Source organism: Arctopsyche grandis, chromosome 11 (assembly GCF_051622035.1).
Source record: "Arctopsyche grandis isolate Sample6627 chromosome 11, ASM5162203v2, whole genome shotgun sequence".
Classification (NCBI taxonomy): domain Eukaryota; kingdom Metazoa; phylum Arthropoda; class Insecta; order Trichoptera; family Hydropsychidae; genus Arctopsyche; species Arctopsyche grandis.
In genome coordinates, this window is record NC_135365.1 from 2,564,029 (window position 1) to 2,588,650 (window position 24,622).

Consider the following 24,622-nt stretch of genomic DNA (forward strand, 5'->3'; position numbering starts at 1 on the left):
CAACTCTCAGTAATATATTCAATCAATTTTGAACCTTAAAACAGTTGAAATAGGCGCATATAAGGCTCAAAATCCCGTGCAAAGTTCAGAAATTCTATGGGAGACAGCCGCGCTACATACTTGTTGCTCAAAGCTTCCAAAGAAGACGGACGCGGGCAAACGGTTATGGTTATACAAGGAATCCTTTTGTTTGTAAATTTTATCTTTAAAAGTCTGAAAGCTTTTGATGAAAATCATGATTCTACCATTTTCAGATGTGAGAAAACATCTTAGCTAGTCTCGTTGGGAAGATTTGAGGTGAAAGTGAAATAAAAAGCGACGCATCAGTGTCAAGATTATAGTGTATTTATTTTAATATTAATTTTTGTTTATATTTACAGTCAATGTACATGAAAATAAAATAAGAAAATAATTTACACATAAATAATGTTTCAGTGATACAATAAAACTATATCACAACAGGTTCATAGTACTCATTCTAAACCGCACCGCCAGAACCTCACCGGTGCTCACTAAAATACAAAGCATCGGAGCCGACACTGAGTATCTTTGGAATGTATTTTAAATGCTAAATTGTAAGATTTCACTACTACATTTTACCTTTGAAAACGTTAAATAATAATAAACAAAAAAGAAATAATATCAATATTACACCCGTCGGTACAAACCGTATGATATATTCTAAAATATAACATAAAATATCTCTATTGATTGGTACACGGGATTATACTCGGCTAGCGGCATTCTCTATGGTTGCGGCTATCGATACGGCTGAATCTCCTTGAACGATGCTTCTGTGGTTTCCCTCCACCGGGTGAATGTTCACCTTTTGGTCACACATCTGAAAAAATCATACGGAAAATGTTCATCATATAATATATAGGTTATGTAACATATATAAAGTAATTCGATATCAGATTCAAATTAATAAATAAAAACGTACACAAACGTGCAGTTAATAAACGAAAAACAAAGTAGGGCAGAAACAATGGAATGATTAATAATTTGAATATGAACACTAATTAAATAAAAATAAACAGCTGAATTTACATATATAGGATAGCATTATGACAGTCATTTCTTTTTTTTAAATCATCTTATGGATTACAAAATGTTGTCAAACATCCATCAGTTTTACCTCGGCTCAATCTGGAATGGTTTGTTTCCAACTAGATGGATTCACACTGCGAAATTCCATGCAAGTCACACTTAAAAATGCTAATTGATCAGCATTTGATCTGTTTCTGTAGGGCTATTAGGAAAAAATGTATGCTTATATACATCAAAGTGTCCAAAAGTTAAAGGATAACATCCAATCGGAACGATGCTAGGAAAAATATGGACATTTGAAAACGTGCCGAGCTCGTCCGAGAATGACTGTGGCATAACGCTATGCTATATAGTTTGCTAAGTGTTCATTATCAAGATACTGATCGTCCAAGTGTTCCCGACCTGTATATTAAAAATGGATAATGGATAGGCGAAGACAACTCACAGGTGTTAGCCCATAATCAGTGTCCAGTGACACGAAATTATCGTTTGCACGGAAAAGTGTTACGTGTCCTCGGAATGTGGACGAGGGTTGATATTTGTCAGCTGCTACCAATTTATAATAGAAAGACTTGGCGGCGTCTGCGAGCTGTGACGCTAAGTACGGCGTGCAAGCCTTTAGTAATTCCGTCGTATAAAGGAGTCTGTCGTCCCACGATTTCATATTCTGCATTTCATTGGAAATCTGCACAAGACGTACATACATACATTCACAAAAATCAAAAATCATATCAAAAATTTCGAGATCGAACTAGTACAGATCTTCACATTCGAACAGACGCAGTGCTGCAGAAGGGATCCAACCCACGTCGGAACTCCCCTGCAGGAGTGCATCGGATGAGATTGCAATCTATATATATATACGTGGCGGGTTACGCGTGCATCAAGTTAGTTCCCTTTCCATCATGCGACTGTACATCACATATGTAAATGCAATACAATGAAAAGATCTGTACTATATTGTAATACATGTAAATAAAATATTCTATAAATATAAAAGTGTTAGTTACACAGATGTAGAATAACCTAGATACGCCATTACATACAAATTTCGTTGGAGATCTTGTCGCCACTAACTGAGGGGTGCGGGGGGTTTAACTAGCGGGGAAGTGGTGAAAAAAAAGGAAGGAACGCAAAAAAAGCAGTAGTCAGCAACCAGTTTATGTACATATGTACATGCACTAAAGTTTTATTTTATTTATAACTTTATTTTATTAAACATTAGTAACTTCCAAAAGGATCAATTTTAAAGTTGACACTCTAATATTTAGTTCATTGTTTGTAGTTTTAAACTTAATGTCGATTTCTGAATTTCCTTCAGTGCCAACAAGATATACGCGTGCATTTAGTGACACCTGTGGCAGAGGTTGTCATCAGTACATAGAACACTACATACATCGCGCCGATATTTCATCAATGTTAAAATACTACTATAATTGAAGACATTATGTATTAATTCCTTCTTATGATATGTGATGCCATCCGCCTTTTTATATTTTCTTGAGTAATTGTAACACAATTTCACTGAACACGTTGGCATTTTCGAAAAATGTCAATCGACCTTCCTACTTAGAAGCTAACTAGGTACTGAGAGAGTGTGCATGATCTGTACTTTTTTTTTGTGTGTGCATGGTCCAACAAGGTGAGCGTCAGGGCGTATCTATGGTATTCTATATCTATGGTTAGTTATGATTATACCATGTTAGTATGGAAACATAAAAAAGTCATATAATTGCTTGACCCTTTGAGTGCTGACGGTTTTTCTGTTGAAAATTTCGCCAACATTTCTAACTAGAATTATTGAGAAATCCAATAGAAAGCAGGTATAAAAATTGTAGCTGATCCGAACAAACCCTAGATAACTACCGCCGAGGATTTCGAGTTTTGTTAAGGTGTGTTTAGACTCTCTAATATATCTTGCAACAACATAAAACAAACAAAAGAAGTCTATTAATGAATGTATTTTTCCAAATCTAGTTCCATCTTCTTCATTGTTGTTAAAATGTAAACATTACAATCTAAATGCCGAGGCACAATCTAAATTACTCAGCAGTTAGGGATTTCCATCAAGTAATTCTGCTATGGTTATAAATTCAGAAATTCCGGTGTAAACCAGCCTTTATAAACATTGACACGGATTACACGAACCATGTTCAATGCATTTTTTTTCAATGCTACCTGGAAAGGCTTAGCGGGTAGTATTCTTGTTTACTTTGTACAAGAATACTACTGCCTATCGGCGTTTCTCAGACCCATGGATTTGTTGGCAAAACGCCGACCGGAGTTGGTCAGCATTCAAAGGGTTAACAGCTAGGATATAATGCCAAACTTGACATGTTACATATGTATATGTTGTTAACTGAAGAAGTACCGAGAGTGACAATTCTCCGTATGATATATGCAGTGCCGTCTTAATATGATAAACAGTCCGGCACTGGATATATAATACAAACAAGTGTGATGAGTATAGTATAGTATGAAAAACTGTATCGGAAAAATTTTTGGAGCTGACCGTTTTTTTACTACACACATATTGTGATTGAAAATGAGCATTGTATTTATATATAATTAAAAAAACACCACATTTATCAATTTCAATAATGATAACTGCCCACAATAGTGCTCTCTTCCACTGTTATTCGATAGTATATATACTTATAGCATTAAAATTCTATTGTAAACAAATCAATTACTATATACATATGTAGCTTTCACTGAAAATGCTACAGATTTCTTTAAAGGCGTGGAATTTTCCTATACATTTTTAAAAAATGACAACACATTTACAAAAATGTCGAGTATTTTAAATCTAAAACAGACTACGTAGATTGATGGACACTATTAAGTCAGTAAAGATAAAATATGAGGCATGTGTATTATATTTAAATCAACTGTTAGCATGTAATGCTTTCAATTATGTGGTCACGAGTTCAGTTGGCCAGACTTTGGGTATGTGACTCCAAGATCGATCATTTCCTATCAGAGTTTGCCAATTTATCTAATATGATTGAAACGGTTCCAATAAATTGGCAACCCTGTTATATCTCTTTCGCAAAAAATTCGATTTATTCAGCATCTCGATTTTTGCTGATTAGAAAATGCTGCAAAAATTTGTCCATAGATGTTTCTGTTGCTGTTAATCGTTTGAATAATTAGTAAAAATAGCTCTTTAATCTGTATAGCACTCGTCGCATTGAAGCAATCTGTTAGACGAGTTTGAATAATTAAAAAAGTTTTACATGTGTAAATAAAAAGCAGGTGGACTAAATCTGTACTTGTAGTGTTTTCGGTGATGTTTTATCCTCGATTGATTCCCATATTAGAAGAAATGTAAGATAAATTAGTCTAAATAATAAAATTGTACGAATTAACAAATGGCATGAAGTCACGCCTTTCACAGTTGGAGCACACCTGCGCGTCCCGTGCCGCACTTTTGTGTGTGTTCTTGCCATAATACTCTATGTTGTTTTGTGTATATGTAATGAGGTTTTACATTATGTATGTACATATACGATAAACAGTACAAATGGTATGCTACAATATAACACCACAATTTGAACACCGCGAGGACTTTGATCTGGCATCTTCGATACTAACCTTGACGTGGTCGATATCTTTGTACAACATGGCAAAGTAACATAAGGCATCAGCTTCGTTAGACGTATCGGTGGCGTTCTCTCGCTTGGCTTTGTGACTTCCTGTATGTGCGGTGACGTACGAGGGAGATCCGTCTATCAATACCAATTCTACCTTATCTCCTCTCTGGAATTACAACACGACGTTACAATCGTTTCAACGCTTCACATTTTAATCTAACTGCCGAGTCGTACACACCTTTTCCAGTTGCAGGGACATTTCGAAAGCGATACAAGCGCCGAAAGAGTAGCCGGTGATGATGTATGGTCCGTTGGGATGTACTGTCTTTATCTGTCTGATGTAAAAGTCGGCCAAATCGTTCATGGAGGTCAGCGGGGCATCTTTCGTACATTGCAAACCGTACACGGGTCTAGTCATTTCCTTGGCTATTTCTCTCAACAGGTCGACCACTCCTTCAATCGGATGGACCTTTAGAAAAAAATCGTTTATAAATACAAAATAAAATATATAATGCGTATATATGTAATATAGTATATTAGGGGGACCGAAAAGTAATCAAAAAAATATTCCCAAATTCCCTGTCTGTGCAATTTTCCTATGCGATGAAGATGATTCTGAAGTATAGACCATGGACAGCCAATCTTCAACGACAATTCCTCGATGGTTTAACGAGGATCTAATTCCACCATTGACGTCAGGATATCATCAGCTAATTTTTGAACTCTTAATTTCGTGCGATCTCCTTGATGTGCAATTTTCCTATGCGACGAAGATGATTCTGATCTATAGACCACGGAGAGCCAATCTTAAACGACAATTCCTCGATGGTTTGACAAGGAACTAATTTCACCATTGACGTCAGGATACTCCTTGATGTCGCTATTCCCATTTTTAAATTGTTTATAAATATTACCGATGAGACTTGTTTAGTTTTAGAACATCCCCGTAAGTATCAGTGATTTTTTTCACTGCTTCGTTTGCCTTCATTACTTGATCTAACATTAACAGCGTAAAATGAAGCAAGTGCCCTTCCTCTATTATTGTTCTCGACATCCTACCACAGGTAGAAATATATTTTTTTAAACAGAAACAATAACTTCAACATAATAACAAAACTTAAGTGTTCACTGGATCGTGTCTCGACACAAACTGACTGCGAAAGAGCTCGTCGAAATTTTATGATTACTTTTCGGTTTCCCTAATATATAAAAAAAGGACGCGATGTATGTATGTGTGTTTGTGGGTATGTGGCGGACGCGTCAACCAACAACCAACTCCTGATATTGAGTGCCGAGCGATGGGTGATGTCAGCGTCAGATGCGCCTAAGCATGCGCGGAAGCGTATACAAATACACACATATATGTACACTCATTCATCATTTCGAACGGGTGAACGGGTTGGATCGATGAGCGTGTAATGCGCACACTCGACTTTTTCTATTAATACGTGCACATTATATTTATATATAACATATAACTTTCTTTTAATTCGTGTATCAATTCCTTTACTATTTAATATATAAAATCCAACACTATTTAATATATAAAATGCTCTACCAAGAATATGGGCAGTTTATCGCTGTACTTGGGCGCTTTAGACGGTAGCTTGACTAGAACTTGTTTCGGCATTAGGTCGGTTGAATATTGGGGCAAACTTTCCTCGATGCTGTTGCTTTCACTCTTGGTTAGTTCACCTGTATCTCCATCACCTAAAATATAGTTTGGTTTTATGAGATCAATGACATTAACAACTGAAAAGAGACTACCCTTAGATAGAAGCATATGTTGAATTGAACAGTATGCCTTCCGAGAGCCATACAATATTAGATTTGAACTCACTTAATTCGTGCAGTTTGGAAAAAGTCAAATTCCTAATTTCTTGTACGCCTAAGACTAAATCGTAATTTCTTTCTAACATTTGTTTAATTTCGGCACCCATCAAGGAATCCATACCCAAGTCGGCCAAATTCGTCGTCAGGGGAACTTTCTTAGCGTCTTTAATACCTGGAAAAATGTATAAATAACCACTATTACTAATACTAAACAATGCATACACAATTGAACTTATGTTCTTATATACAGACCTAATATATTTGCTACGATTTGGGTTACGTCTTGATTAGCGTTGGCATTTTTGCCTCGGTTCTTGTCGGCCAGTACCATAGAAGCCAACACCGGATGAGGTAAGTGGAGCATAGTAGACATGGCTGCGAGACAAGATGTCATACGTTGGGGCAGAGTACCGCCGACGATTGTGTCATTATCTCCCATCGTCTCCAAGACGAGACCCACGTCACCAATAGCACCCCATTGAATGGCCAAAGCTGAAATGTTCATAAAGCACACATAAAATGAAATGTTCTCCAATATTCAATTTTATTGATTAAAAATGTAATTACCGGGCAATCCTGCAGCTTGCCGAGCCTCACAGATCCTTTCCATTGCAGAATTAGCTAAACCATAGTTGGCCTGTCCAGCATTACCTCTACCACATGAAACACTAGAGAAAGCAACGAAGTAATCCAACTCTGGACACAACGAGCGAGATGCAGTATCCAGATTTTTAGTACCTGAAAGCATTCATACAATTGTAGAAATCTTCAAGAATATCCTACTACTTGTGGCCGAGATGAAAACATGCTGATTATTAATCCTGAAACTATTAGAGTTGCTTTCGTTGCTCTAAAACTGAGTAATGTGCCCCAGTTAGATATTAGTTAGAAATAAGGCTAGATATGTAGTGCAAAAAAATTACTAAATCTTCTAAAACTCATCTAAAACCACTTTTCTGATGTGAAGAGTTAATCTTTTCAATAACATTAAGAGTCCTGTGGATATATGGAGAAGTAAAAAAGAGAATCGGTGACAAATATCTTGATTTTCAGGCAAATAGTTGGAACTTTTGCAATAAATACTTAGACCAGTGGTGAATTCACAGTGGTGGGGCTGTAAATATGAATCATCGGGTTGTAGCTTGTTGGCCATACCGGTAACCAAATGCAAACAAAAATAGTACGCATGTTTACTATACTGGGAAGGCTACAGCCCGCAGCTCATATGAACGAGCCACCACTGTATGGTTAAGTCATCAATGGGATCAAAATTTAAAGGTCAAACGCAAAATAAGAATCTTTACCTTCAACTTTAGGTCTGCAGACAGTTTTGAAATCGGCTTCAGTTTGATTTTCCATGAAGGCGTCTCGAAGTACGGCAGCCAAATTGAATATACCTCCGACGGGTCCCAATTTAGCAGCATCTTTCAAAAGCTTTTCAGCGCCTTGTAGCGTAGTCACATCTCCTGTCGATATCAAAACACTAACACCAGCTTCTCGCCATCTGAAAAAATTTAAATTTGATTTAATTAAAAATTTAAATTTAATAAACATTAAACAAAACAAGCATTTGTTATACTAATATATTACCTTCGGACGCAGAGGGATTGATATCCGGTTTTCAAGCCGCTACGTGAAGTGAGTACCAATTTAGTTGCACCTCTAGTGACTAACCATTGCGCCAGCTCCAATCCAAAGCCTCCCAAACCACCTGAGAACAAAAACTAATAAATACCAACATTCTAATTTAAAAACAAATCCATGAGATGCATTCAATTACCTGATAGTACATAGCTCTTATCGGAGTGCATGTACGCTCTCGGGATTGCGTTGACAGTTTTGAGGGTGGGTTTAAATTTCTTAGTTGTCTCCTCTTTTTGGATTTGTAACACAACCTTACCAATGTGTTTTCCCGTGGCCATGTATCTGAAAGCCTGCTCGATCTGCTGTTCAGAGTAGACTGTGCACGGAAGCGGTTTAACGGCTCCATTTTCTATACCTTCCGATACGAGCTTGACTACAGCTCGTTTTTCAGGGCAGTCGACGTCGAAGAGTGCATCGAGTAAGATTCCATGGAATGTGGTGTTCTTCAAAAAGACTGCCATACCCTATATATATAATACATAATGTTTAAAAAAAATACACGTATTGATGAAAAGTTCAATATTCAAAAATAGACATACAAGTGGAGTGTTATTAGAAAGATCGTATTTTCCGATTTCTAAGAATCGACCGCCGATTGCCAAGCATCGTATGGAAGCTTGCAGTTTATCTTCAGATAAAGAGTTCAGTACAATGTCGACTCCCCTGCCGTAAGTTTGGTTGAGAACCAATTGTTCGAAGCTCGTATCACGGGAGTTTCCAATATTGTCGTCGGTTAACTGTAACACAAAATGAATTATTTAGTAACAATGTAGTAATAAAAATAAAATATTTGTAGGAATCTAGCAAAACTTGTGCTATTACGAATAAAAAACAAGTGATCTCATCATCGATCCTGTACAAACATGCATAACTCAAGGGCAACGACCCCTTCGACCATTCCAGAAGAAAGAGTTCATCGCTCGATCGTAAAACGAACGAAACCCAACAGTGATGTCATCGGGCGACCGCGACACATGTCCTGAAAAGTCGTTTACGCGTGGCACACGACCCCATTCTCAAACGAACGACGTCCTAGCGCTGACCCCATAGCTATAAACCACACGTGTACCAAAGACGCGTGCCTCGAAAACAGGTCAACACATATCCTGGAAACGAAGACAAAGCATCTGCATACGGCACGCTTCAAGCCAGAACGTATATAAAGCGACGCACCAGCTCCCAACACCAGAGTGAACCTCTGGAGTTCAACCAGATCACTTCTCCGAAGCTCAACCTCTTCGTACATACAATAACCATTGTAACAATTGAACAAAAATAAACGATCCTCTTACAAACTACACAACATGTGTTTCGTTAGGCCGGGATACGGTCAACATACCTTCCCCGCCTTACATATTTATATTTAAAAACTTAAACAAACTTGTGGGAAGGTCTTCTTCAAAAATTCTCTCTTCTCTTTGGTGCCGACAGTAGTGAAAACGGTCACACCCATATGAAGAGCGATGGAAATAGCGGCCAAGCCCACACCACCTGTTCCAGCGTGCACAAGTAGAGATTCACCCTTCTTCATATTTCCCCGTACGAGTAAGGCATAGTAGGCCTATTATAATATAAAAAGAAACATAACGATAAATAAAATTCATTAGTAATGTAAGTGATAGTGTGTATGGTCAAAGTTTCATTTACCGTAGAATAAACAACGGGAATAGTAGAAGCTTGCTCGAGAGTCCACTTATCAGGGACTTTCCACATGAATCCCTTATCGGCTAATAGAGTTGTAGCCAGACCTCTAGCGGCGACCATTCCCATGACTCTGTCCCCATCATCAGTACGCCCGGCAAATTCTAAGCCAAGTATACAATCCTAAAAAGTAACCAAACATTATGCATCACAACAAAATTCAAGATTTAAATGTATTCCTTATACATATTCACATCTTTTGACTGATTAGAATTTAGAATAGTAATTATTCCTATTGGAATCAATTAATTATGACTAAATATTGTTATGAATGTCGAAAGGTTACTTATACGGGTTGATTCTTTCATTCTGTTTGAATCAGTAACGACAGAGAGTTACTAAGTTACAGAAAGAGATTCATCAAAAGCAAAAAACAAAATTACTTTCTAATACAACGGTTCTCAACCTATGCAAGAATGAATGATTTATAATCATAAATAGAAATATTTTTTCTATAATTAATAAACATTATCTGATATAATTGTCATGAAATAAAATATATATTTTTATATGGTGGTACGATTTAGCGTAATGTATTACCAAGTGTTACGCGAGTCAAAAAAGGATGGGAACCGGTGTTCTAATAGATTTAAAAAATGTTCATACCTGTCCAGCTAAATCACCAGGTAACGCATCAGGAGGCAATTTGCCAGTGGCCAACATAATATCACGGAAGTTCAACGGTGCATAGTAAACGTTGCAAAGCTGTTCGTTGGGTTTGAGTTTCTCTTCTTTGAGATACGCTAGCGGACCCTCGATCCAGCGGAGACTGGCCAAATCTCCACGAGCCAAGGCATTGATGTACGCATGCTCCACCTACACATAATAGCATTGTAAAACCGTAATATTGTGTAAATGTATGATAATTTGTATGAAACCTACCTGAAGTGTAGCCGAATCGGGACTTTGATTCAATCTGAGATGTCTGTACGAGCCCCATTGCTTATCCTTGAATACGTTCATCACCAAGTCCCTCTTCAGTTGCGTCTTATAAAAGTCGGAAGTGAGGCTGAACTTTTCGGCTTTGTCTTGAATGAAGAACATTCGAATATTGTTACCACCGGCTTCCTGTCTCAAACAGTTAACCATTCCAACGACTCCTGCATTGGGTTCTCCTTCGCACACCAAGTATATTGTGTTGTGATGAGTTTCGCAGAACTTCAGCGCCCTCTTGACTTCCTCCACCCACGAGAAATTATTTTCGGTTATGTTGATTATGTACGGAGCTTGTGGAATTTCTATAGACTTACGCAAGAGCATATATACGTTATTGGGTGACATTTGCTGAGAGACGACTTCGAGGTTGAATCTTTCCAAAAGATCTCTGTTTGCTTTGCTGTCGAGACAGCCTTGGATTTCCTCGGAAAGGATCAGACCACCTGATACCAAAGCGTCGCAAAGATTCTTCAACACTTCGCTGCCTTGTCTCGTGATGACGTCTGCGCTGATGATCAAATGGCAGTTTTGATCCGGAGCCACCTTTGAAACGTCTTTAGTAACTATTTTAATCGACAGGGGATCCAAAGCCGTGCTGTGCGCTGGAGTTTTGTTCATCGTGACGACTGTCACATCAGTTCGTAGCATCGGCTCCGATTCCAATATATCCAAAGCAAGTGGACTCAGCAACCCTTCAACGGGTTGATCATTAGCAACTTCAATAACTTTCATCTTGATCATGCTAGTGTTTTCAATAGCGAGTTGCAAACTGGCCGTAAGAGCATCGAGTTTAGACATTTCTTTATTATTGTGACTTTCGTACGGTACGAACATGAATTTTTCCAATTTAGGAGCAGCTTGTGTTTGTTGCCGTCTCGGTGCCAAGCTGGTCTTGACTCCGCGTAATTCAACACCACCTGATTTTACAATATTTATGCTTTTATATTGATATACAGGCAATGAAGTTTCAGACTCGAGCTGTTGAAGCATCTCCAAATGCTTCTTAGGATCGATAATAGCCTTCTGTAGCCTCGTCGGGAGATACAGTTCCCTAGTTGGTGAGCTGATTATACCGAATTGCAACATGGTATCTACGAATGATATCCAATTGTTTTCCCAGTTGAGTGCTCCGGTTGTGCCGTAATTATCAGCCGTTTTAATACCCCGGAAAATTCCGGAATAATCGTATCCTCTCAACCTGCAATAATAACATCAATATTACATATAATTTTCATTATATATACATTTCAAAATTGTCGTTCATAATACCTCAAATCTTTATAAACGTCAGGTGTTTCCAAAGGCAGGATATCTTTGTCCGATTTAGGTGTTGGAGGCATAGGTAGGTCCAATTGTTCTTTGGATATATCTTCAGGAACATATATACGTCCGGATACAGCCAACGTGCCACCTTCGCATATTTCAAAATCGCCGGTACCGTTGAGAATGTTGACTAAGAATTTAACAGTGCCGTCTTTCGGCATTATAGTAGCTCGGTGGAATTGCAAATTCTCCATCACAACCGGAAGTTCATCAAAATTCTTCTTGCGAAGTTTAGCCAGTGCTTTCCAAGCGAGAGTCTACATGAAAAAAAAACAACCAAATAAATACAACAATTTATTTTAGCATCCTTCAACTTCATTTATTTTAGGCCAAGATCTTTCTGTATCGAAGTCTTCCAATTACAAGACAAATTCTTCTCGGTAAAGGCTGTATTTAATATAATAAAAATCATCTTACCATATATCCAGTAGCAGGGAACAGAATACGGCCATCAATTGTATGCCCTGCAATGAACTCATCCTCCATCTTGCTCAAATTGAATTCGAACACAATCTCACCAGATTTAGAACCCAAATCTCCAAAGTAAGCGACATTCCATTCTAGAGAATGATCCCATTCAACCAATGGCGATATCATTGGAGTTCCACGACTGACTGGGAAAGATACAGATGGGTACATTCTTTCAATGCTCGGTTCAGCACCAGCTGCATACAGTCTAAATACAGAAACAACCAATAAGTATTTTATAGTTCAATTTTACTTTCAATGCATGTGGAATACAACTCACTTTCCAAAACTGGAGAGCATGAATTCAATATTGTTTTCATGATCGCGCTTCATAAGACCAATGTTAGTGCAACCTTTAGGCAATGATCTTTTTAGAATTGCTTGCAACAAGCAGTGAGGAGCAATTTCGATGACGATGGCATTGTTCGGCACGTGTTTTAAAGCTTCGTGGAACAGAACGGGAGACAGCAGATTATTGACGTGATATTCCGATGAACTCATTTGAGCTGAAATTAATTTTTAATATAACAACCATTTTTCAAAGTTAAAATCAACAATTTTGCTTTTTAACAATTGAGCTTTAAATTACCTAAAGGCAGAGTCCATTTTGATTCGGGGATGGATGAGCTGACCCATTTTGAACTTCTTGACTTGGGATTTGTAATGACCATATCGAGACTCTTCTTCAACATGGGAGCGGCATCGGAGATATATTTCGAATGGAAAGCTACACCGGAGCTTTTGACTTCTTTGGCAAATATTTCCTTGCTTTGTAGCGTTTTTACAAATTGTGAGATGTCTTCAGGTGGGCCAGAAATCTGAAAAAATACTATTATTACATACATTCTTAACTTGAAAATATAATAATTAATATTTAAAGCAACTCACTGTAACACTGTCGGCACTGTTATGACAAGCAGGCGATATATTAGGTGGACATGTCTTTAGACAATCTTCCCATGACATGCCAACAGCTGCCATAGCTCCTTTGGGTACTTTACTGTCTAAAATACTACGTCCTCTCCAGTATGCAGCAAGCACGGCTTGCTCGGCAGTGAACGTCTTATCAGCGTAGGCACAACCTAACAATAAAAATTGTAATTTATAATATATAAATTGTATTAAAGCATAATTTATAATGTATAAATATAAGTAGGTTAAACTGTCTAAACAATATAACGATGTTATGTAGATAAAGTTTAAATACCCAATTCTCCAACAGAATGTCCCACAATGCCGTCAGGTTCAATTCCAATGGAGAAAAGCACTTCGACTAATGCGACTTGTACGGCAGCAATGGACAAGAATGAATTGATGACGTTTTCGAATGATTTTTCAGTGCCGTTGGTTACAATTTCGACCAAATCGATATTGAATTGTTTCAATGCGCTTGCGCATCGTTCAATAGTTTGTTTAAACACTGGTATTTTCATCATATCTTTAGCCATGCCGGGCCATTGGGATCCCATTCCAGAGAACACAAACCAAATTGGCCTTTTTTCACCAGTGTATTGCTGTAAAATAAGTTATAGAAGTTGATAATAACACAACGAATTGAATATGTTTATAAATATATCAAGCAAAAACTAACCGAAACTTCTCTCAAGCTGGGGTTTCCGAGCACTGTGAATCCTCTGAAATTGTGGCCTACGATATGATGTTTATGAATTTTGGAGAGCAAGGCGTAAAATTCTGGATCATGTGGATTTTTGTCGACGTGACTCAAAAGACTATCGGCAGCATTTTCATTCCTTCCAGAAACTGTTATCAAACGTGGGATATTTTCAGGTGGGAACGTAGTCTGTTTTCCCCTCGGATTCGATTTAAGTACAACGTGCGCATTGGCACCGCCGAATCCGAAAGAATTCAAAGCCACAATTCCACCGTTCCATTCAGTGTTTTTATCAATGACCTGAACAGATAAAACATAGTAAAATTAACTTGAATTCAAATTCTATTCAGTAAAGTATTAAATTTTATATGGCACCTTCAGACGACCGTCGAGAAGAGCCGGTATATCAGCATTGGGCTCTGTAAAGTGAAGATTTCCCGGTAACACGCCGGATTCCATTCCAATCAAGAGCTTGGCGATCGAGCAAAGACCTGAAGCAGGCTCGGAATGACCCATGTTAGATTTAACCGAACCGATCAACAAAGGTGTAGTACGATCTTTGCAAAAGTAATCAACGATTGAATTTACTTCTTGTGGGTCTCCAACCTGTAATAAAGTTATATTATAAAATTCACAGTTTGTCGAATCATATCTTCTAAAAAAAAAAACTGAAAGTTTTGTTGTTTTTAGTTAGGATATCATATAAATTTCATGATTCTGAATTGAAAACTAGACTTGCATAGCGGAAAAGTAAACATTTAAATGTTAAGTAGGTGAATGTGAAATTATTAAGTAAATTGCTATTATTACTTTTGTTCCAGTTCCATGGGCTTCAACGTATGCGATATCTAAAGGATTGATTCCACTATTTTCATATACTTCTTGGATCAGTTTATTCTGCATTTCGCCGGAGGGGAACGTGATTCCTTGGACTTTGGCTCCATCTGTATTAGTTCTAGTCTTTAATACTGTAGCATAGACACGTCGAGCGTCTCTAGCTTTTTGCAAAAATATCACAGCAGCTGCTTCAGCTCTAACGTATCCGCTTCCAGTCTTATCGAACGCTTTGCACTTGCCTAAAACAATCAATACAATAATAAAAACCAATCTAAAATCAATAAAAAGTATGTATATAGTTATCGACAATACCTTCAGTAGACAACATGCTCAATTTGTTGAAGTTGACAGAACTGGCCGGTTTCAAGCACAAGTTTACACCGGCGACTATCGCAGAGTCGCATTCGCCAGCTCGCATGGCACTCACGGCCTGATGCAGAGCAAACATTGAGCTCGAGCACGCTGTATCGATGGCATAACTCGGACCTTTGAAGTCAAAAGCGAATGAGATTCGATTGGGAAACATAGCACGGCAACATCCTACGAGAGCATAGCCGTTCAATGCTTCCGGATCGTACGCCCAAAACTCTTCAGTTTCACTAGAGGAAGCCCCGACGAACACTCCAGTTTTGGATCCCCTGATTTTATTCGGATTGTAGCCTGAAATTTAATAACAATAATGTTTAAGGAGTCAATATTAGTTATAATTTAGTTGGTGAAAGTTAAGCATACCTGCGTCGACTATAGCTTCATATGTAAGCTCCATCAATAGCCTCAATTGGGGATCCATCACGTGAGCTTGTTTAGCGTGGACATTGAAGAATGTCGCATCGAAGTGCTCAATGTCTTTCAATTTTCCAGTCCTCGATGGTAAACCGTGCAAACCTGATAAAACAAAATTGTATCAGATCAATTCTACTATTGGATTGGACATATGTACCTTTTGAATTATTGAATTGTTACCGGTAGGCCATCTTCTTTCATCGTCCGTCACCATGTCGACGCCGTCAAAAAGGTTTCTTTTGAATTCTTCCATATTATTGCTTTCGGGGAACTTCCCCGATATTCCTGTAATGACGACATCTTCGTCGTTCTGATGGAATCCATTTTGTTGAGTGTGGGCCGGCATTTCGGTATCGCTCTGCTTCGATTCTTCAGACTTGGATTTAAATTTTGACTTTCTGTTGCTTTTCGTCGACCGTTTACGTGGAATTTTGCTGAACTACGGTGCCAAGAATCGAAGTTTTCTGTAAAGTGCAACACCAATGAGTAAAAGAAGATTGAACATGATATTCGAACTCAAAACTTAAGCACTGAAATTAATAAATGCTGAGAAATACTAAACAACAGTGTGAAAATGGATAGATAGTGGAGCATGTGTATTTGATTTTGATTTTTAAATGCTTTTTATTATTACTAAATTATGTTCACAATACATATTATATCTATTTTAATAGCTACTAATCTACTGATCATTTTCTATTTTACAATTTGAAATTAATTTTGTTAGTAATCATAGTATTATATTATTATAATGTTAATATGTACAGCGTAATAGGAAAAAGAGCTCAAAAACCTATTTACAATTCTTATAAATGCTCATAATACATTTAATACATAATATTAATTAAAGACTATCTAAAGTCGATGACCTAAAGCAGGAGCATGTGTATGAGAAGTACCAAGGTAGTGAACGAAATATGAAAGAGTAGATGCACAGTAATTAAATGAGTGCACAAAATATATGGAAGAAAGTGTTGGAATTGCATGTAAAATAAAATGACATATAAGAGAAAACTAGGAACTATGTACAAATCTTTTATTTTATAAGAATCAAGTTGGGAGAATAATACGGGTAAACTAATTAGTCGCAGATAAACAGAAAGACCCAAGCTACAGTAGCTGAGTTGTACGAAGAATGGTGCTATTAGCTGAAGCATACATATGTATAATACTGATATAGAGGAGAATAAGACTCGTCTAAAATAATAGTGGAACTAATATAATGTTTCAAGATGAAAGATCTTATCCCTAAAAATAATTTATAATACACCCATATATACTAACTTGAAAAAACTACATGCCATATATAATATTCCGTTTATTACAGACATTACTAACAAACTAACCAGTAGATTCTATGACAGAATCACTAATAACCATACACTAACACACTTGTGAAGAGTCTCGGTGATTACAACAAAATGTCTATACCCTTCAGGTATAACACACAGATTACCTAAACACAAACTGCTTTAGGTAATCGACTTTAGAGAGACTTTAATTAATATTATGTATTAGATGTATTATGAGCATTTATAAGAATTGTAAATAAGTTTTTGAGCTATTTTTCCTATTATGCTGTACATTAACATTAGAATAATATAATACTATGATTACTAACCAAATTAAATTAAATTGTAAAATAGAAAATTATCAGTAGATCAGTAGCTATTAAAATAGATATAAGATGTATTGTGAACATAATTTCATAATAATAAAAAGCATTTAAAAATCAAAATCAAGATGAAAGATCTACAGAATGATCAAATTGTGCAAGAGAGTGTAGAAGAAAGCAATTAAGACAGAGTATAATTTGATCAAGATATAAACGATGGTAAAAGACTGATGATAGTCTTTTCGAAGTTCAAGAGTCAAAACTCAAACTCATATAAACTTAAAATAAAATAATAAAGATTAAATGCGTGGATGAAAGATGACGCAACAACAATCAATAGACAATGCTAGTTAATTTGATGAAGATGATAATTTTATGAAGTGAGATCTTCATCTTAAGAAGAGGATCGAAAAATAGCACGAACTATATTTTTGGAGTAAATTATCATAAAATATTCAACAAATCACTTGTCACGTACGAAAAGTAGCACTTCAGGACCGTAATATGTAATTAAATAATTGTACAAAGTGGATACTGACTGCATCATCATCGTCATCGTGCATTTCAAACAGAATTCAAGTGGAATATCGTTCGTCGTAATACGATTTGGCTTTGTGATCAGAAAATATAAACCTTTTTCTTATGCACTGTTATCAGATCAGTCGTAAAGTGAAAACCAGATTAATCTTAGCAATGCTCATAAAAACTCACTAGCATATTATGAACATGAACCGTATAATAAATATCACAATTATTACTCTTTTTTTAATAAAAAAAATCTACCCACATAGGAACAACAACAAAGCGCTAAAATATTATATAGTAATTAATTATTCAACGTTTTACCAATTTAAAGTAGCAACCGTTATCAAAATTTCAGCCGACGATAGTGGTTAAGATTCACACCTCAGCATCATAACGTGTTATTGCAAGTGGGGTTATCGGGATGTTGTGCTCTCGAATGTTCGATTATATCTTTATAATACTTAACTCATTATCTCAAAATGCTAATCTACATAATACACGTGTATAATATATAATGCTAGCACAAATCCCAAAAAGAAATGTGGCATATTTTTCAGTTTCGTTGAAATTGCCGAGCTGTTTTGATAGTCAATTTTTTTTCTAGGATTGTGTGCTAAAAATATTTTTTGTAAATATGTACCATCTTATTTTCCTTATGTTGATCAAATAGTAAATAAGAGAACAAGTTTGAATACGAACTTTATACTGCATTGAACTTTACACAATAAAAATCACCGTTAAATCGATTTCCTTAGTTACTGAAGCGAATAAATGCTTTTTTTTTTTGATCAGAGGAAAAAAATGTTTTTATTGAGCAAATGTAAGCATTTTTTTGCATAATTTTGAAACATTTGTAAATTTGGTTAAGTATTTTTTTTTTCAAAAAATCTATTATATGTGTGTACATGTGCATATTTTTTTACAAAAAATATAAAAAATTCAATGATGATTTCATTTAAAAAAAACTATACAAATATATACATAACAAAAGTATTAATATTTAATACTATGTAATTTTATCCCTCTCTACATAACAACATTCGCAATATTTTTTTAGCAAAAAGAATACGTTTTAAAAAATTTACGGAATTACGGAAATTTTATCCCAAATTTAAGTATTTTTCACAACTTTTTATTACAAGGCTTTTATATTTTTCACTTCGCTATTGGTTCAGGCAATATTCCTACATTCTTCCGATTGGTTTGAAACTTTGCCATTTTGCGAGATTTGGTCATCGATAGAAATTTAAACCGCTTCCGATAGTTTGATAGTAAAAAATAATCGTAATAAACACATTTGAGAATGCAAAAATTTTGGAAACGATGGCGTTTAGTGGCCAGTAGCCTTATATGTTTGACTTTCCGCCACCCACTCTTTTTGTCAGATTTTAATTGTTTAAACGCCAATAATTTTATCTTTTTCACACTAAATCTTACAAATTGTTTTTAGTTACACACTACATATATCTTAAAAAATTAAATAAAAAAAGTTAATTGAATAGTTTTTGCCAATAATTCCATCACAACTGTCTCTTTATTGAGGCTATAAGTGAAGTTATTACCACTAAGATTATACGTATGTATGTCCTAAATGAGAATTATCTTCCACTTTATAAATAAAAAAGCATTATGAGGAATAGGCTATTAAAAATCGGTCTCCCTCACGGACCCGAATGTAAAACGCCCGAAAACGCAAATATCGGAAGGCAAAGATCGAAAATCGAAGATCGTAAGTCGAAAGATAAAAAAAAGGTTGCATGGTAAACGGTACTACATATGTATATATAATATATATGAGTGGCATGCGGTGAAATTATCTCTCTTTTTGTCATACAGCCTTGTTTAATGTGCGCGCGCAGAATACGGGAGGAAAAGCCTGTTCCTCTTGTTCCTGTTGTATCCTGCTCGCGCAAATTAAGTGAGTATGTACGACGGGGGGAGAGACCCTTTTTTTATCTTTCGACTTAAGATCTTTCGATTTTCGATCTTTGCCTTCTGATATTTGCGTTTTCGGGCGTTTCACTTTCGGTCCCGTGAGGTAGACCCTAAAAAAATATATATTGAATAGTTGAGTAGGTTCGATAATCGCTGATTTATTATCTTTAAGAGGAATTGGATTTATTGGGCGGGGGAATTTATATACATATGTATGAGGAAAAAATTGGAAAAAAATATAATATGTGAGAGCCATGTAGCATCATAGTGTATGTGTACATATAATAAATAAAAAATACTGTGTAATAGTCAAAAAAAACAGTAACACCTAAAAAACTAGTGCAAAAAAAATTAAAAAAAGCAAAAATTGAAACGACATTAAGACGCAAAAACAAGATATGTACATACCGCTGACGCGAAAACCTTCGATCCTTGTGACAGCTAAAAGTAGAATTAAACAATTACAATCGAACGTCAACGGGGAAAAAATCTCTTTGTATTTATATGCACACAATAAATACACTTCTTGCAATATAAAATATGTTATTTCAACAAAAGTCGTTTCAAAACGTTCAAGGTGCCTTCAGTGCAAATACGACATTTTCCCCCCTGATGATGATGATGAGGTCATAAATGTATTTATCTGGCGGAAAGGTAAATACGAGAAAATGATAGCCTACAATCGATTATTAAAATATCAAAGAGTTAACTAATCAATTGCAATGAAATATGTACATAAGTACATACTAGATTATTGATGAAATCTAGTTTGATAGTAAACGTAAACGTGTTTGTATTGTAATTTGCATGTTTGCTCAATGATTACGCACTATGTAGCTGGACGCTTTTATTGAATCAAGATCATCGAGGAATACATAACAATAATCTCGAAGCGTCTTGGATTTTGATCTTTATGGAGTGTGCAAAACTTGCATGGCTTCCATCGCTTCAACGAATTGCGTTTTATTTGTATTTATATTATATATCGATAAAGTTCATAGAACGTTAACGCCTTTCTAAATAGACGGGCATGCTCGTGTGTGTGGACGTTTATGATTATATCGTGACGTCACGGGGTACAGTAAGGGCGAAAACACACTGAGAAGCACGCGGCACGTGTTTTTTTTAGATACTTTTAGCATGCAAAAAAACCTAGCCTAGCCATCCCTGAGGCATGCAGTCCCAAAAATGGGTCCACCTTGCGGCACCAACTCTGAGTTGATGAAGACTCGAAAAATGATAAAATGACAGAGTGTGTACAAGTTCTAAGATTAGGAGTGTGGGTAGACGTGTGTACGAATAAATCTCACGCATAAACGCGTACTTGTCCCGTATTACCTTCCAGCCTGGGATGTTTTCCTAGTACGAGTTCATTTTTCGAGTCTTATCAAGTTTATGCCGTAAGGGCCACCGCCCAAAGATCACCCCCTGGAGTGTTTTCGGAGATATTTTGTCCTTGTATTGATATAAGCTTGTATTGATATAATCTATCGTTTTATTTTTTTTGATTAGTTATTCTTTATAGGAGCTAGGAGCCGCCAAACATCCATAAAATCGACTCTTTTTTACACCCACGAAAAGGGTCCAGCGTGCTTATTTAACGGTCGATTTAAAAAAAAAATACGCGCATAGTTGCATAGAAATTATCTTTCTCATACCGATGTTGAATTTTTTTTAAAAATTGGTCCAGTTTCTGAGGAGAAAACTGGAGAATACGAAACCTCGATTTTGTCGATTTAAAATACGTATTATCTGGTCGAAGCGAAACTGTCGCATTCACTCAATATATATGTTGATATATATTGTCGCATTCACTCAATATATGTACATATATATCGAAGAAAGGAACGGCAACAAAATTGAGGTTTCGGGTATACAGCCCTCTTAATGTCCACTTTTATACTGATGTCTTTCCAAAGAAGCGGGCATGCTCGTATGTGCTAATGTTTATGACTAAATCGTGACGTCACGGGATACTGAAATCGGTAATTGGTACTTCCCGGTGTCACAATTTGACCGCAAGTACAAATAGAGATTGTCGATGAATTATTATGTCAAAGAATGTTGTCAAAAAACTATATCGAAAATGACGTTGAACTTTCACGCGTGCGTGTTCATACTTCAATATCCATTCTATTCCGGTCAATTTTTATCGAGCTTCTTCACCTTTGACATTATTTCGATCGATTTACGAGTCTTTCATCGCCACACCCTTACTCCCTGAGCATACTTAATTATTTACTGTCTATAAAGTAGGGGGTGGAAAGATAAAGGGTTTGCTAGCGGGCTGATTGAGTTTTAAAATAGCTTTCGTCAATGTAACTTTGAAATATTGAGGAATGACTTAAACACCCAACCATTGCAGAAAACAATGAAAATCAAAATTAGCGTCGAAAATTTTCTGCCTAAAAGACAGATGGATGTGTTTTTAAACCTTAATTTTTATTTAGACAAATAAACATGTATATTTTTACTTATAAAAAAAAAGATTATGCTCTCGTTACAATGTTTAACGGCGTACAATGACCCAATAAAATCTAATAGATAGTAGACAGACTAATCAAATCCAATGTAGACGACTATGATCACAAAAAAATCCTTTTATGTGACAGTATATGTTTCTTCATAGTAAATCAGTTTCAGTTTAAGTATGCTTTTATTATATTTGAGATGAATTGATATAGTTTATGGTATCTCCATAAGTATATGCAAGTACTTTGTTGTTTGTGTATGTAGGTATAGGCCATATTTCAATTGTATCGTGTTTATGAACATCACTACATTGTTTTAATGCAATAAATTTACCTGTACCATTTTCCATGCTAGATTTAGTAAAAATAAGAATGCTTTTTAAAATATATATAAAAAAATCTTGTATGGTTATTTTATATAGAATTATAATAAATCGAATTATAAAAGATGTCAAAAAACAAATCAAAATTATACTTCAACCGGATAAAATTCAAATTCGTCACAGACAAGGAACTAACTGTTGACACAAATCAAGTTCAAAAACACCGAAGTTATTGACCATGACATTTGGCAACAGAATAATGTTGATTAATTTCGCATAGATTTACAAAGTATCATAAATGGAATTTCTCAATTTTAAGTAAATTCAAGATCCATATAAAATCCAGTAATAGCCAAATTACACGGAGCTGGCTGTGTAAAAAATGTATAAAATTGAACTTTATAGAAAATGTTGTGGTCTATGCATAGATAGTGGTAAGTGGTACGTGTTTGTTTTAGATACTTTTAAACATGCGAAAAAACGCAGCACCTCCAGCCCATATACATATGTACATGGTACACAGTCCCAAAAATCACCCCTGGAGTGTTTTCTGTGATATTTTATCCTTGCTTGACAGTGATCGATAACGGTGAATCCCATGTTTGAAGAAATATAGGAGAAACTTGTCATATACGTGCGACCTCCCAAACATATGCATTCTGCACGTGCAACTACACCCGAATTCGGTTTGGGGAACACTCACTGTTTACGGTCACAGCGGGAAGCCAAGGACGTGCTATCCCATACCACTCAGTGTTTTTTCGCCCTAATTATGTTATGTTAATTTAATTCTATATCTATGGGTCTATGTTTAAAATAAGATTAGTATAAGATAGTATACCAAAAATGACGGTTGTAAAACAACTTGAAAATTTGCTTAGTGAACAAACGAATGTCCGTATTTCTTTATATTATACTAGTGGTTTGCCCAGCTTCGCTCGGTATTTGTAATATAAACCGCTTAAACATGGCTAATCTAATAGTAAACATTAATTAATTTTTTTATTAAATTTATTTGAATCGAAAAATCTAACGACAGCCAATCAGAAACGAATGTTTTTTTTACATACAAACATATATAAGGGAATCGGAACTGAAATTGGAACTGAAACAGGATTCCAGATCCGGAACTGAAACAGGAATCGAAATCCATATCGATATCGTCGTCATACAAAATTTGATTTTTTCGATAACGTCACGGATTCTACGAACCAAATTTACATACATACATACATACAAATTCTCTTTCGAAATTATATATTAGATTATAAACGTTCTGTTTTTTTATTGTGGTTAAATTGTATGTTTTAATATTTTACAAAAAGAAACTATTCAAGATAAGTCTATTATACAAAATTACGTCCACTTAAAAAAATTAACTATGCAATAAAGCAGTATTGCCATTTAAAATATAATAAAAATGTCAATTTCAATCGGATATGCAATTGCTCCAAGTGCGAGGACAAGATCAAGTTCATCATTTAATAGTGCAAATAATTGCATTTGCGCTTTTTTTTGTTCGGTAATTAACACCGGCACTCAACGGTTACATCAATTATATTGCGCACATGATCGATAAAGGTCTATTCATACCTGTCCAGCACGAACCCGCAACTATACCTTTTGTACATTCTATATGAACGCATATGGCGTATGAATGTGTCCATATATAATGTACCAAAGAATACTGTTCGTACTTGCAGGCTTGGTGCAGTTGCCGGTTCGTGCTGGACAGATATAAATATACCTTAATACAGGCATTCAGCGGCGTTCAAACGGTGGCTCGCCAACACACGCGTTTATTATACTTTTGGCGAACGATCATGATCATCCCACATACATACATACGTATACACATGTATACATTACGAGTGGACATGACACACGTGCATGTCTATTATATTTGAATATGAACATGCCATTTTCAGGGCTATCGCTCGCGAATGTGCACGGTGCGTTCGTTTTTATTT

The 24,622-nt window shown here is 35.9% G+C and overlaps 1 protein-coding gene across 1 annotated transcript in view; it reads right to left on the bottom strand.

The window, feature by feature from the left end:
• Nucleotides 1–323: 323 nt before the first annotated feature.
• The window catches only part of FASN1 (Fatty acid synthase 1), a 28,605-nt gene continuing 4,306 nt past the window's right edge, over nt 324–24,622 (bottom strand). The window contains exons 2-29 of the mRNA XM_077441353.1: nt 15,964–16,247; nt 15,733–15,885; nt 15,313–15,660; nt 14,974–15,239; nt 14,539–14,769; nt 14,143–14,463; nt 13,759–14,065; nt 13,440–13,633; nt 13,141–13,369; nt 12,832–13,057; nt 12,501–12,759; nt 12,030–12,340; nt 10,707–11,958; nt 10,431–10,640; nt 9,771–9,947; nt 9,505–9,684; nt 8,663–8,860; nt 8,260–8,587; nt 8,070–8,190; nt 7,784–7,983; nt 7,047–7,217; nt 6,732–6,971; nt 6,487–6,651; nt 6,205–6,356; nt 4,885–5,115; nt 4,648–4,812; nt 1,496–1,735; nt 324–841 (exon numbers count right to left, since the gene is read on the bottom strand). Coding sequence (XP_077297479.1) covers nt 725–841; nt 1,496–1,735; nt 4,648–4,812; nt 4,885–5,115; nt 6,205–6,356; nt 6,487–6,651; nt 6,732–6,971; nt 7,047–7,217; nt 7,784–7,983; nt 8,070–8,190; nt 8,260–8,587; nt 8,663–8,860; nt 9,505–9,684; nt 9,771–9,947; nt 10,431–10,640; nt 10,707–11,958; nt 12,030–12,340; nt 12,501–12,759; nt 12,832–13,057; nt 13,141–13,369; nt 13,440–13,633; nt 13,759–14,065; nt 14,143–14,463; nt 14,539–14,769; nt 14,974–15,239; nt 15,313–15,660; nt 15,733–15,885; nt 15,964–16,129 — 7,158 coding nt within the window. The 5' untranslated portion in view covers nt 16,130–16,247 and the 3' untranslated portion in view covers nt 324–724. The remainder of the gene's footprint in view (nt 842–1,495; nt 1,736–4,647; nt 4,813–4,884; nt 5,116–6,204; nt 6,357–6,486; nt 6,652–6,731; nt 6,972–7,046; nt 7,218–7,783; nt 7,984–8,069; nt 8,191–8,259; nt 8,588–8,662; nt 8,861–9,504; nt 9,685–9,770; nt 9,948–10,430; nt 10,641–10,706; nt 11,959–12,029; nt 12,341–12,500; nt 12,760–12,831; nt 13,058–13,140; nt 13,370–13,439; nt 13,634–13,758; nt 14,066–14,142; nt 14,464–14,538; nt 14,770–14,973; nt 15,240–15,312; nt 15,661–15,732; nt 15,886–15,963; nt 16,248–24,622) is intronic.